A 13,238-nucleotide genomic window follows, 5' to 3' on the forward strand; every position below is an offset into this window, starting at 1 on the left:
GTACAATGTGCCCTCACTTAACAATTGGCAGACCAATGGGTAGTACTAGAAATTATATCTAAAATTGTTGCTGGCATTTACTCATTGTTGACAAATGATTTCACTTTTCAATGTGTTTGCTGGAGTAATTTGGTTAAGTACCAAAATCCTTGTACACATCCTCCATTTAACTACTTTGAGGATTACCTAACATATGGGGCTAAGTGAACAAATAATGATCCATCTGAAAAATCAAAATGCAACAAGAGAATATGTGACCAGGAATGTGAGTTAATTAATGGTTTAAAAGGATCCGTTCAACATGAAGACAAATTGACTAACTCTAACACGTGCATGTATCTCATGTCCAATTTTACAGAAAATTAAAGAACCAGAATTAAATTAGATGAATTACTGTATAGATTGGCTGGTGTGAAAAAACGAATAAAAGTTAAGAAAACTATATTTCATTGTAACTCAGCAGGAGGGATACAATTACTTGAATTTATGTAGTACCCATATCATATCTCTCATAGTGCACCAAAGCATTTCACAACAGTGATTGTTGTTATGTAGATAAACATGGTAACCATTTTTCACATATTAAGATGCCACAAAGAGCAATAACATAATGACAATCTATATTTGGTGGTGTGAAAACTATTGGCATGGACACAAGATAACGAAAAAGCCCCATGGGATCTTTAATGTCCACCGAACCACAATAAGAAGCAGACAGGATCTTGGTTAATATCTCTTGACAGTGAAGCACTTTGTCAGCAATGCCCTGGAATGGCAGCCTAGGTTATGGGTTCACTGAGTATGGGACTTAGATCCTCCATGAAAGCTAAACTGACTCAAAGGCCCAAAGTATCCTATCTCACGACACAGGTGTCTCTCGCACTGATCCCATTAGAGTATGCCACATTTTTAAAATATCCCCTTTCAACCAAGCCACACAGACTTGAAAGTCCAGCACCTGCTGCTATCTTATGGGTGGGGGGTTGCGTTTCCAGTAATATATTTAACACCAATAGTAAACCAACAACACATTCAATAGAAAACAACCATTGTATTCAATGATAAATCATCGCTTCCGACAGTGGATCACCGGCATATTCAATAGCAATGGTAAACTGCCACCAATCAACAGAAATAATATTGTACTTATTTTGCAGCGCACCCTGAATATCAGAATACTTTTGATGTACATTACTTTCATATTAATTTTTTTTCTTTTTTTTTGTTATATTTAGCTCATCAACAAAATAGTGTATCTGCTTAGCTTTGTGGGCAATGGTGGGAAATTTATCATTGGATACAAGGCCATGATAATGGACATGGCATTCCTTTACCATATTGGATACATAGTGACAAGTGTGCTGGGGCTCTTCGTGCATGAGTTTTTCTACAGTATCCTGGTACGTTATGTCTTCGTTTATGACTATTTCATCCAGAGATGTTTAAACTGTTAATCATGGAACATTCCATCTAATTTCTGTCAAATTTTGTAATGAGCTCTGGTTAGGTTGAGTTGCTTATGTTTAATCTTGAAAAATTTTGCTTGAAGTAAAAAAACATTAAATTGGTGTGGCTTTTGTAATTAAAAGCACTGTGGAAAATGTATGTTAACCTAGTCTATGTGTCATTCACTGTTACTTAAAAATTCAACTTGAACTAAGTTATAAATTCTTCCTATGATAATTTGTTGATCTATTTATTTTAAAAAGCATAGTTAGTAGAAGAGAAATGGTTAGCATTGATGAATTTTATACTTATTAAAATAAGGGGTGCAAGTGTCAAGGAATGGGACATTGACACAACATTGGCATGAAGCAACCCTTGGTCAGTCACAGAATAACTAGCACGGATTTTGACTGTCTGACTGCAATGATCTCTTTGCTTTCCAGGAATTCTTCAAATTATTCCTGCTTTTTAAAGCCGCAATAAAAAAACAACCAGTTCTGATGAATGTTCTACACCGGAACGCAAAGTTTAACAAATCCTCTCACTACAGATATTAATGACACTGTATATTTGCAGCACCTTCTGTTTCAAGTGCTGAATCAAAATGTCTTTACACTGTCTCAACTACATGGCTAAGTCATAATCACAGAAATGAACCTCGATTGCACGTTGTCTTTTCTCATATATTTATGATCAATCTAGTAAGAATTTTCCTGAATTACAGGCAGTGTCACACCATGGACTCAGGCCACTAGGGATTGGGTTATGATTTCTCAAGCTCATTTCAAGTAGAAACCCTGCTGCCTGTATCCTAACTCTCAGCCAATCCTGTTCATCACGCCAGTGCTTGTTGATCTTTATTGGCTTCTGTTCCGGCAATGCTGCAATTTTAAAATTCACATCCTACTTTTCAAAATCCTCCATGGCCTTACCCCTCCCTATCTCTCTAACCTCCTCCAGCCCTATAATCCTCTGGAAAAAAATAGAGTAGCAAAGTGATTATGCTACTGGTCTCATAACGCAGGAGATTGGACTAATGATCGGGAACATGAGCTCTAATCCCACCATGAGCTGGGGAATGTAAATGCAGTTAATTAATAAAATCTAGAATAAAACAACTAGTATCAGTAGAAAGAGGAGACCTCTGTGCTGTCAGTCTAAGTTAGATTCATTTACTAATCTATTGTACTGCCCAGGCTCATTTAAATTTGTTCCATCAACCTGAACTAAGGAAACTGTAGGTTGACGTCAAAATTTAAGACATAAACATAAAACATTGGCCTTATCTAAAGACATACAACAGAATTCATGAAATTTAAGGGAAAATGCAATGGGTGAATATGAATTTGAATTAAATTTGATTTGGTTTCAATGAAGCTCAAAAAATGAAGTACAGAAAACATTTTTGTTTCCTGGTAATGAGGCCCAAATTCAAATCTACGTTATCATAGAAATGTATCTGTGAAAGTTACTATCGTCCTGTGCGCAAACATTTGGCTGATGGAATGCAAGCTGGGAAAATGCGAACTTGTTCACTTTGGCAGGAAGAATAGAAAAGCAGCATATTATCCAAATGGAAAGATATTGCAGAACTCTGGTACAGAGGGACCTGAGTGTTCTGGTACATGAATCATAAAAAGCAGGAACAGCAAGGAAGGCAAATGGAATGTTGTCGTTCATTGCAAGGGGAATGGAATACAAAAGTATAAAAATGTTTTGCTACAGTTATACAGGGCATTGGTGAGATCACATCTTGAGTACTGTGTACAATTTTTATCTCCTTATTTAAGAAAGGACATAATTGCATTAGAAGCAGTTCAGAAAAGGTTCACTCGACTGATTCCTGGGATGCGAGGTTATCTTATGAGAAAAGGTTAGACAGGTTGGGCCTGTATCAATTGGAGTTTAGAAGAATGAGAGGTGATCTTACTGAAATATATAAGATCCTGAGGGGCTTTGACAGAATGGATGCTGAAAGGGTGTTTCTCCTTGTGGGAGAGATGAGAACTAGGGGATACAGTTTAAAAATAAGAGGTCTCCCATTTAAGACTGGGAGGAGGAGAAATTTTTTCTTTCAGAGGTTCGTGAGTCTGTGGAACTTTCTTCTCCAGGGAGTAATAAAGACAGGGTCATTGAGTATTTTTAAGGCAAAGGTACATAGATTCTTGACTGACAAGGGAATTAAAGGGTATCGAGTGTAGACAGGATAGTGACCACAATTAGATCAGCCATGATCTTGTTGAAAGGCAGAGCAGGCACGCGGGGCCGGATGGCCTACTCCTGCTCCTAATTCATATGTTTGTATGATCTGCAAAGTTCAGACCATGAAGATGTCACGCTAAAAAAACTGACAAATGTAAACTTACCATATATGATTCATGTTTTTCAGCTGTTTGATTTGATCTATAGAGAAGAGACTCTGTTCAATGTCATAAAAAGTGTTACACGTAATGGCCGCTCCATCCTCCTGACAGCTGTGCTTGCCCTCATCCTTGTCTATCTCTTCTCAATCGTGGGTTTCCTCTTCTTGAAGGATGACTTCATTCTAGACGTTGAGAGGTTACCAAGCAGCAAAACATCAGGTAAATGTAGTTTGAGGTTCCACTACTTTGACACAATAGAATAGAATAAATTAAAATGATGCTATTTGAAGCTCTTGCACTGTCATGGTCATCGGACTTTTGCACAAGCTTGAGATTTCCCATTGAATCACTTTAATGGACATAAAATTGTAGACTGACAATACAGAAAGGGGAAACTGTGGCTAGTATGTCTGGCATCAACTGCTCAGCCATTCCACTACATGCAGGTTGACGAGAGATTCCAAGCCTGGAGAGCCTTGACATTTGTTTGTTCTCAGAAATAATGTGGCAAAGGCCAGTCTGGACACAAAGTATGTTTCCGTCCTAAGGAGGTATTGAAGATTAATTAATGCAGTTCCTTACATAATAATTCCTCACCTTGGACCTGTGATCAAGGAGAGTTCTTGAGTGTTGTAATGCTCTTTTCTCCACATAAGAGGAAAGGAAATTATCGGGTGAATTTGCCAGGTCAACCTTTGCACATTTCCTACTGGCTGATTCATAATCAACATCGTCAAAGGCTTGAGAGCTGACGGATGGTAGATGGCACATTGACACCCAAAGAGAGAAAATTAAATAATTTGAAATTAGGACACAAAAATCTCAATAAAATATTGTTAAGCGCAAGAATATTGTGCTGTGGGCAAGTGTTGAAGATGGGAGAACAAACTGAAAAAGATACATTGACAAGAAGGTTCAAGGCAATGGTAACAATGTTGAACCGACAATATGTGAAATGTTTCTTTTGTTAATAGGTTTATTTGCAGTACAAGGAAGCGCAATAAAGGATTTCATTAACACATGTGCTGCTGATGATGTTCATTGTTCTGCAGGCATCCAAGACGCTGAGTCACCAGGTCAGCATATTAATGTTAATCTGCAGAAACAAATGAGCAAAAATCTGCACATCACTCTACAGATCTCATAAACCATTACATTGCAGAAGATAAAGCTGCCATGGTTTCTAAAATTTGTTCTTTCCCTTTTTCCCAGCTTCCTCCTATCTTCTGATTTCAGATAGGCATGCATAGTTCCAGTGGTACTGGCACCCTTCTCATAATTCATCCAAGTGTTTTCATAGTCATGCATGAGCCGACAAGAAGCATCTTTTCAAATGTAACAGCATCATAGGCAATGCTAGATGTGTTCACATCTGACTGCCACACATCTTTATTTCACAACCAAAGTAGTTAGATAGCCATCAGAAATGGGAATCTGGATTTTCCCATCCTGAAGCCCAGGTCGATGAAGTCTCTAGAGATTTCTTAGCTAAGATCAGTTACAAGTGCAGAGAGTGATAGAGGCAGAGTCACTGAAAATTTTTAAGGCAGAGGTAGATAGATTCTTGACTAACAAGGAAGTCAAACGTTATTGGGGGCAGGCAGAATGTGGAGTTGAGACCACAATCAGATCAGCCATGATGTTATTGAATGGCACAGCAGGCTTGAGGGGCTGAATGGCCTACTCTTGCTCTTAATTCATACGTTCGTATGAGAATTAAACTTGAAACATTCCTGGAATGACTCAGTACCACAGTAGATGGTGTATTTGGCACTGGAGCGACCACAGCAAATGACTCATTTTCAACAATATCTGTACAAGTGGTTGCATTGCTGGTGATGAATTCCAGTATATTGTGCATATTGATATGAATATAATATCGTTTTCAAAAAAGCTATATTTAACAGCACAAGTTTTTACACTTGAAAACCTGTTTCCAAGTAAGCAGCTTTATTTGAAAAATTAAGGTATACATTAAAGATTTGTTTAGAATTTTAATTTTATTCATCAAAAAAGGTTCAAGAATATACAGGTCGCATTGTGAAGTGGGTTGACACTGCAGATTAAGGTGCAAATCGTCAGTCCTCTAATTTAGCTAATTCTTCCATCGTGCTCACTTCAAAATTCTTTAAGATACTGAGTGTACTGGATGATTTAGAATTCAAAATCCTCTTAAGTATCCACGGGTACTGAACCACTGTATGCATACAAATTCAAATTTGTTCATAATACAAAAACGAAGGGAATCGCAGAAACAGATGATGCAGTTAATGGTCTTCCTCCTACGTATTGATCTTGTAATCCTGTGTGAATAATAGAATACAAGTTTACAAAAGTAAAGCTTTGTTAATACTTTATAATACATTGATGAAACCACTCTTGGACAGCACAAAAGGATATATTTATGTTAGAAACATTACGGGAAATGGAAACAAGACTGATCCCAAGTGCAAAGAGAAATGAGCTTTGAAAGGAATACTTGCACTTTATTGCACCTTTCTAAAATTCTCATATGCAATAATTTTGGTGCTGAATAACAATTATGTGGGCAGTGACATGAATGGCCAGCCAATCTACTTTTGACTGGGGGCACTAATGAAGGGCTGTTGAGTAAGGGACCAAGAGAATTCCCTCCTGTCCTTTGAGTAGTGCTATTGGATCATAGATGAGCACTTGAACCCTGTATACAGTAAAAAATGCTGATATGTAGAAAATGTAACTTCATTCATACTAGCCTTGGTTTTTTGATCAACATTATTTTAATGCCAGTGTTAACCTACTTAAAAATGAATTGTTTAATAAATTCATGGAAAATATCGGATTTTGGCAATGTCTCATTTAGTAGCAGGAGATAGGTTTTTCCCTGAAATTGCTCCATTGCTACTGTCCTAATCTGAGCCAAGCATTTATGAATAGATACTTTTTCACAGAGAGAGAGGGATTATCAGGGTACAAATCAACCTACTTGCTCTACTGGTCTACTGTCCCACTGACCAGCTACAATTCTAGCTTTGCTAGAAATCCAGGGGAAGTTGACTACCTGTCCTCTCAGTCAGTGAATGAAATAGCTTGTGGAACAAGAGAGATCTAGTGGAACTAAAAAGGTGATTGGAATGGTGGAAACAAGGATAATCTCTCCACAAGTGGATTCAGTTACTGTCAGTGCAAGATTCAGAACTGATTAACTTTCATAAGAAGTTGTCCAAGAACAATTGACATAGGCTTGCAGTCTAATTTTTTCAAAGAACACTGGAGGCACATTTTAATTTACTTTTGCTGCTACTTCAGTCATTACAGATGGGGAAGAGAGTGACAAAGAGCGTGCCTGTGACACTCTATTGATGTGTATAGTAACAGTATTAAATCATGGTCTGCGTAATGGAGGTGGTGTTGGCGATATACTCAGACAGCCTTCAAAAGATGTAAGTAAATCTTTATGATGAGACATCTGGAAGGATTTGTCTCTCACCTTTGCAGTTTGAAGTTTAAAATCTGGCATTAAGTAACTATCAATACTTAGTGTATATATACAATGTGCCAGAATTACTGAGTTGTCTCTTGAATACCCAAACAGACAAACTCCCTAACAAGTATCTGCTAACATATTTCCAGTATATGCAATAAATCCTCTCATCCACAAATATATGAGTAAGCCATTTCTGTTTTTAAAGTTTGTGTAATATAATCTCCTGCCCAAATGTTTTATTTATTCTACCTCTTTAAATACCCCCATACTACTCTCTGCTCTAATCATCAAGAGAGTTGACTCGTTTGCCAGCTTCTAGGACTCGTTAATATCACTTATGAGCCAGTCACTAAAAACTATATAATAGTGACAGTGTCCAATTTTCTCACAGAAATTTGCCTGTCCCATTTTTGGCATTTCTTTTGATGGCACAAATGGGAATTGAACATAAAAAAGAATCACACGTAAACCAACAATGTGCTGCAGTATCACTGTCTGTTCTAAGTTTTCAGCATTGTTTAAATTTACTATCATAAAATAAACCTGGTGAATAGCAGCTGCATCTTCAAATTAAGCCTGTGGTGATGAATTATCCTGAAGCAGTAACATGTATACATTTGGAGAGGAAGAAGGCTTTTTTTCCAATGTTGTCCTTCATGTCATCTAAAAATCAAAAAGGAATCAATATGTAGAATTGGGAAGAAGGAGATCAAATCCAGGATAATAAACATTTATTTACAAACTATTTACAGCACAGAAACAGATCATTCAGCCCAGCAGGGCCAAGATCCACGAGTGTCCCATCCTTTTCCATTTAATCCCATAAACATATCCTTCCATTCCTTTCTCCCTCATCCATTGACTACATTTAGTTTATTCATATCAGCTAGATGCTGTGGCAGTCAGTTCCACATTCTAACCACTCTCTGGGTAAAGAAGTTTCTCCAGAATTCCCGATTGGATTTATTGATGACTATCTTATAATTATGGCTTATAGTTCCGGTCTCACACACAAGTTGGAATATCTTCTGGATGTCAACCTTATCCAACCCCTTCATAATCTTGAAGACCTACATCAGGATATCTCATCATTTTTTTAAAGAAGAGTCCAGCCTAGGTAGAACCTCTCAGTTCTGGTGTTATTCTAGTAAATCTTTTTTTGCCTTCTCCAGTCCCTCTGTAAGCCTGGAGATCAGAACTGCTCACACTATTCCAAGTGTAGGGCGGAATTGTCCCAGTTTTGCAGTAAGTGTGGTAGCAGGCAGGAAAAAGGACGTTTTACCTGCCCGCCGCAAAGGTGGGTTTTCACACCGTATCGTCCACTTCCTGCCTCATTAACTATGCAGCCACAGGAAACAGGCTGCCTCACTGGCAGCTGGCCTCTGAATCGCCTGCCACACCGTTACCTCACTGTTTCCTCACTCTGGGTGCCACATCTAAATTGTAGCCGCCCACACAGTTCTCAATGCTTGCAGCCCAGAACTGCTCCAGTGAAGACATGGCCCTAAAGGCCAAGAAGATTTCAGGAACCAATCACTGGAATGCCTTTTGGAGGCCTGTTGTTATGTCCTCCACCCACACTCTGGCTGCAGCAGGTCCAGCAATCCCACCGCTCTGGCTTGGGAGGTGGTGACAGAGGTGGTCAGTGCCAACGCTGCAGAGAAGAGGTTGGCCATCCAGTGCAGAAAAAGGATGAATGACCTCATCCGCACTGCCAGGGTAAGGCAATTATCTCATCACTCTAAACTCTCACACTCGCAAGCCCATCACACATTCACTGGTATCTCACTCACTGCCAGCTCCAGGGACATCACCACCCACTCTCTCACACACACCCTCACATCTCCACCTGGCCTCATCACCTCTGGAGGCTGCCTCCTCAGCCCTCACCATCTTGAGGCCACTTGCATAGATCAGTATGTGCCCCCACACACACCCTGGTATACACTCCTTCCCCAAGCATCCCTAGCCCTGCAGCAGTTGAAAAGCCACCCCCACATTACAGCTGGTCTGTTAGAGACCTGCCTGTGAGCAGCCCCCTAAAAATGATGTGGTGCTGCCTGTGAAGCCTGGCGCTGATGACCACAAGTGCGGCCCAAAGCAAGGTAGACAAACAAACCTTGAAATCCTAAGCGAAGTGCAGCTCGCCAGGTGCACGTCGCTTTTTAAAAAATTAGTTTATGGGATGTGGGTGTCGCTGGCTAGGCCAGCATTTATTACTCAACGCTAATTGCCTGTGAGAAGGTGGTGGTGAGCTGCCTTCTTGAACCGCTGCAGCCCACATGGCGTAGGTACACCCACAGAGCTGTTAGGAAGGGAGTTCCAGAATTTTGACCAGGATTTATGTACAGTTGTGAAACACGCAAGCCGACGTGCCCGGATGATCCCGTGTGGGGGCTGATTCTGGCGAGCAGGGCTTAAAATGATACGCAGATATATTAAAATGACGTTCCTGACATCCAGCGGCGGGAAATGCAACCCGCCATTGGCAGGCGGAGTGGACGATCGCAAACTGGTTTCACAAAGGCATGAAACTAATTTTTGGCCTTCCAGTCTTATTGTCCTCTCATGCCCGCCATGACACCCAAAGCCAGTGGGCACGGAAAATTCCACCCATGGTCTAACTGTGATTCTATACAATTTTAACATAACTTCTCTGCTTTTGAAATCTACCCTTCTAGAAATGAGCCCCAGAGCCATTTTTTAGAATGTTTTAATGGACTTATTAATTTACATAACTACTTTTAGTGATCTGTGTATTTGTACTGCTAGATCCTCCTTTACCCCATTTGGACACTACCTTTCCAAAATGTATTACCTTGCAATAATCTATACTAAAGTTCATTTACCAATTCCATGCCCATCCTGGAAGTTTATTGATGTCTTTATGCATTTTGTCGCAGTCTTCCTCTGTTGTAATTACACTGCCCAATTCAGTGTGACACACAAATTTTGAAGTTGCGCTTCCAGGATATTATATTTAGAAACACTATCACTAAAATAGAAAGGGGCTGACAGAAATATTTAACTGGAGGTGTTGGAAATTTAAACTAGAAAGTGGCCTTTCCAAATAACAACATTTACACACCAACCCCCGCTCCCACCATTCACTGCTCTCCATTTTAAAGGTCAGCTTGCTACCCATTCTGTTACTTGTCCTCTGACACCACTGTTGTGACTTTAGTCATTAGTCTATTGTGTGGTACCTTAATGAAGCCTTTCTCAAGATCCAAATATATTACATCTACTGCATCCCTTATCTTCCCTTTCTACTACTTTTTCAAATAATTTAGTAAGGTTGCTCAAGCATGAGCTTCCCATAAGATAAACCTGCGAGAGGGAGAGGGAGAGAAAGAGAGAGAGGAACAAACCAAATCATCATGAAACAAAAACAGCTAAAAGGTGTAGATGAGCAGTTCCAGCAAATAGAAAAGAACAGAATTGGAAGATCACAAGCTTGGAGTGAGGGATTGGATAATGAGATGAAAGTCAACAGGATCAGGAGACAGAAAGGGACAGGGTCAGGAGACAGAGCTGACATAATTACAGAGCGGAAAAGGGCAATTCTTGGGAAATGAGGAAGAAGTTGGGAAACAGAGACAGAGCTGACAGATGGAAATGTTGAGATGTAAATCTGGATAAAATAATTTATTTCAAACACCATGAACAAATAAGGTAGAAAATAATCAAGAAAAGCTTACATTATATAGGAAAATTAAACATACAAAGAGGAGAGAAAGTGAGGAAATTAACTTGGCAAATACAGACCTCACAATAGACTGGGCTCACTTGTTTCAGAAGGGAACATTTCATTTATTTAAATAATATGCATTGAACTTCAAAAGGCTGGAGAAATTGTCAAATAAAGAACTCCCTATCACAGTGTCCGAAAAATGATTATCTGTAAATTTCAAGTTAGTTATTCAAATTATTCTGCAGAAACTTAGGGGCATTGATCTTGCAGATTAAATTTAATTCTACGATGATTGATTTATTCCAGGAAGCTCTGTTTCCCGCCCGAGTTATCTTTGATCTGCTCTTTTTCTTCATTGTTATCATCATTGTATTGAACCTGATTTTTGGTGTTATCATTGACACGTTTGCTGATTTGAGAAGTGAGAAACAAAAGAAAGAAGAAGTCCTGAAGTCGACATGCTTTATCTGTGGTAAGTGCAGACGTCCAATACTTTGTGTTCATCAAATAAATTGAAAACGTTGGTAAGAATGTCTGCTGCAGTAATTAAATTTTCAGGTTGAAAGTAATAGGTCAACCAAATTCAAAATGACTACATCTGTATGATAGAAAATCTGATAATGGGATGTCTAGTTTGGCCATGGTCCCCAAAGATACCGAGTGGAAAAATGAGGGGCTTCCCACAAGAGATCTTAGTGGCTTGGTTGATGTGATGTGTTCCAATGCCTGAGACTCATGTCCAAAATCACACTTCAGCTCATCTGTCATCCTCCAGTTATGCAATAGGTGGCACATTTTCCATCCTCCTATGCAGATTTGGTTGAATACTGCCCACTGTCTTCAATAATGGTTGAAGTCAGGGACCTCTATCTTTTAAAAATTCTTTCATGGGATGTAAGTGTCGCTGGCAAAGCCAGCATTTATTGTTCATCTCTAATTTCCCTTGAGCATGTCTTCTTGAACCGCTGCATTCCATGTGGTGTAGGTACACCCACAGTGCTGTTAGGGACAGAGTTCCAGGATTTTGACTCAGCGGCAGTGAAAGAGCGGCAATGTACTTCCAAGTCCGGATAGTGTGTGATTCGGAGGGAACCTACAGGCGGTGGTGTCCCCATCCGTCTGTTACTTCTTGTCTTTCTAGTTGGTAGGGGACATAAGCCTGGAAGGTGCTGTTGAAGGAGTTTCGGCAAGTTGTTGCACTGAATCTTGTAGATGGGGGTATACACTTCTGCCACTGTGCACTGGTGGTGGAGGGGGTGTATGTTTATGGTGGTGGATGGGGTGCCAGTCAAGTGAGCTGCTTTTGTCCAGGTGGTGGTGAACTTCTTGAGTATTGTTGGAGCTCATCCAGTCACGTGAAGAGTATTCCATTACAATGCCTTGTAGATGGTGGATAGGCTTTGAGAAGTCAAGAGGTGAGTTACTTGCTGCAGAATTCCCAGCCTTGTAATTCTCCCAGAATTCCCTGCTCTTGTATGGTTGGTCCAGTTGATTTTCTAGTCAGTGGTAACTCCCAGGATGTGGATGGTGGCAGATTCAGCTATGGTAATGTCATTGAATGTCGAGGACAGGTGGTTAGATTCTCTCTTACTGGAGATGGCCATTGGCTGCATGCCACAAGTTGGCCAAAGCCTGAATATTGTCCAGGTCTTGCTGCACATGGAAATGGATTGCTTCAGTATCTGAAGAGTTGTGAATGGTATTGAATATTGTGCAATAATCGGTGAGCATCCCCGCTTCTGATGTATGTTGGAGGGAAGGTCATTGAGGAAACAGTTGAAGATGGTTTGCCCTAGGACACTGCCCTGAAGAGCTCTTGCAGCAATGTGCTGGGGCTAAGATGATTGGCCTCCAATAATCAAACCATCTTTTTTCTAGGAATAACTCCAACCAGTGGAGAGTTTTCTCCCTGATTCCCATTGATTTCAGTGCTGCTCGGGCTCCATGATACCCTGGTCAAATGCTTCCTTGGTGTCAAGGACAGCTACTCCCACCTCTGGAATTCAGCTCATTCATCCATGTTTGGATCAGGACTGTATGAGGTCTGGAGCCAATGGCCCTGGAGGAACATGAAAATCCAAGAGCAGGTGTTGTTGAGTGAGTGCTGCTTGATCACACTGTTGCTGACACTTTCTATCACTTTGCTTATGATTGAGACTAGATTGATGGGGCAGTAATTGGCCAGATTGGATTTGTCCAGCTTTTTATGGACAGGACATAGCTGGGCAATGTTCTAAGTTGTTGGGTAGATGCCAATGTTGTAACACTG

The 13,238-nt window shown here is 40.0% G+C and overlaps 2 protein-coding genes across 7 annotated transcripts in view; one reads left to right on the top strand and one right to left on the bottom strand.

Moving 5' to 3' along the window:
* Positions 1-13,238, top strand: part of itpr3 (inositol 1,4,5-trisphosphate receptor, type 3) — a 322,646-nt gene that overhangs the window by 300,125 nt on the left and 9,283 nt on the right. For 4 of the 5 annotated variants that reach the window (XM_078546659.1, XM_078546660.1, XM_078546661.1 and 1 more), the window contains 5 exons: positions 1,236-1,400; positions 3,836-4,028; positions 4,784-4,885; positions 7,107-7,231; positions 11,276-11,441. In XM_078546659.1, the coding sequence (XP_078402785.1) occupies positions 1,236-1,400; positions 3,836-4,028; positions 4,784-4,885; positions 7,107-7,231; positions 11,276-11,441 (751 nt within the window). Of the gene's footprint in view, positions 1-1,235; positions 1,401-3,835; positions 4,029-4,783; positions 4,886-7,106; positions 7,232-11,275; positions 11,442-13,238 lie in introns of those variants that run through there. The other variant, XM_078546662.1, reaches the window with a different exon arrangement.
* The window catches only part of LOC144683547 (ubiquinol-cytochrome-c reductase complex assembly factor 2-like), a 37,515-nt gene continuing 30,067 nt past the window's right edge, over positions 5,791-13,238 (bottom strand). For both annotated transcript variants that reach the window (XR_013577289.1, XM_078546666.1), the window contains one exon: positions 5,791-6,112. The gene's annotated coding sequence lies outside the window, so the exon portion shown is untranslated. The remainder of the gene's footprint in view (positions 6,113-13,238) is intronic.

This window comes from Cetorhinus maximus, chromosome 8, assembly GCF_964194155.1.
Source record: "Cetorhinus maximus chromosome 8, sCetMax3.hap1.1, whole genome shotgun sequence".
Classification (NCBI taxonomy): domain Eukaryota; kingdom Metazoa; phylum Chordata; class Chondrichthyes; order Lamniformes; family Cetorhinidae; genus Cetorhinus; species Cetorhinus maximus.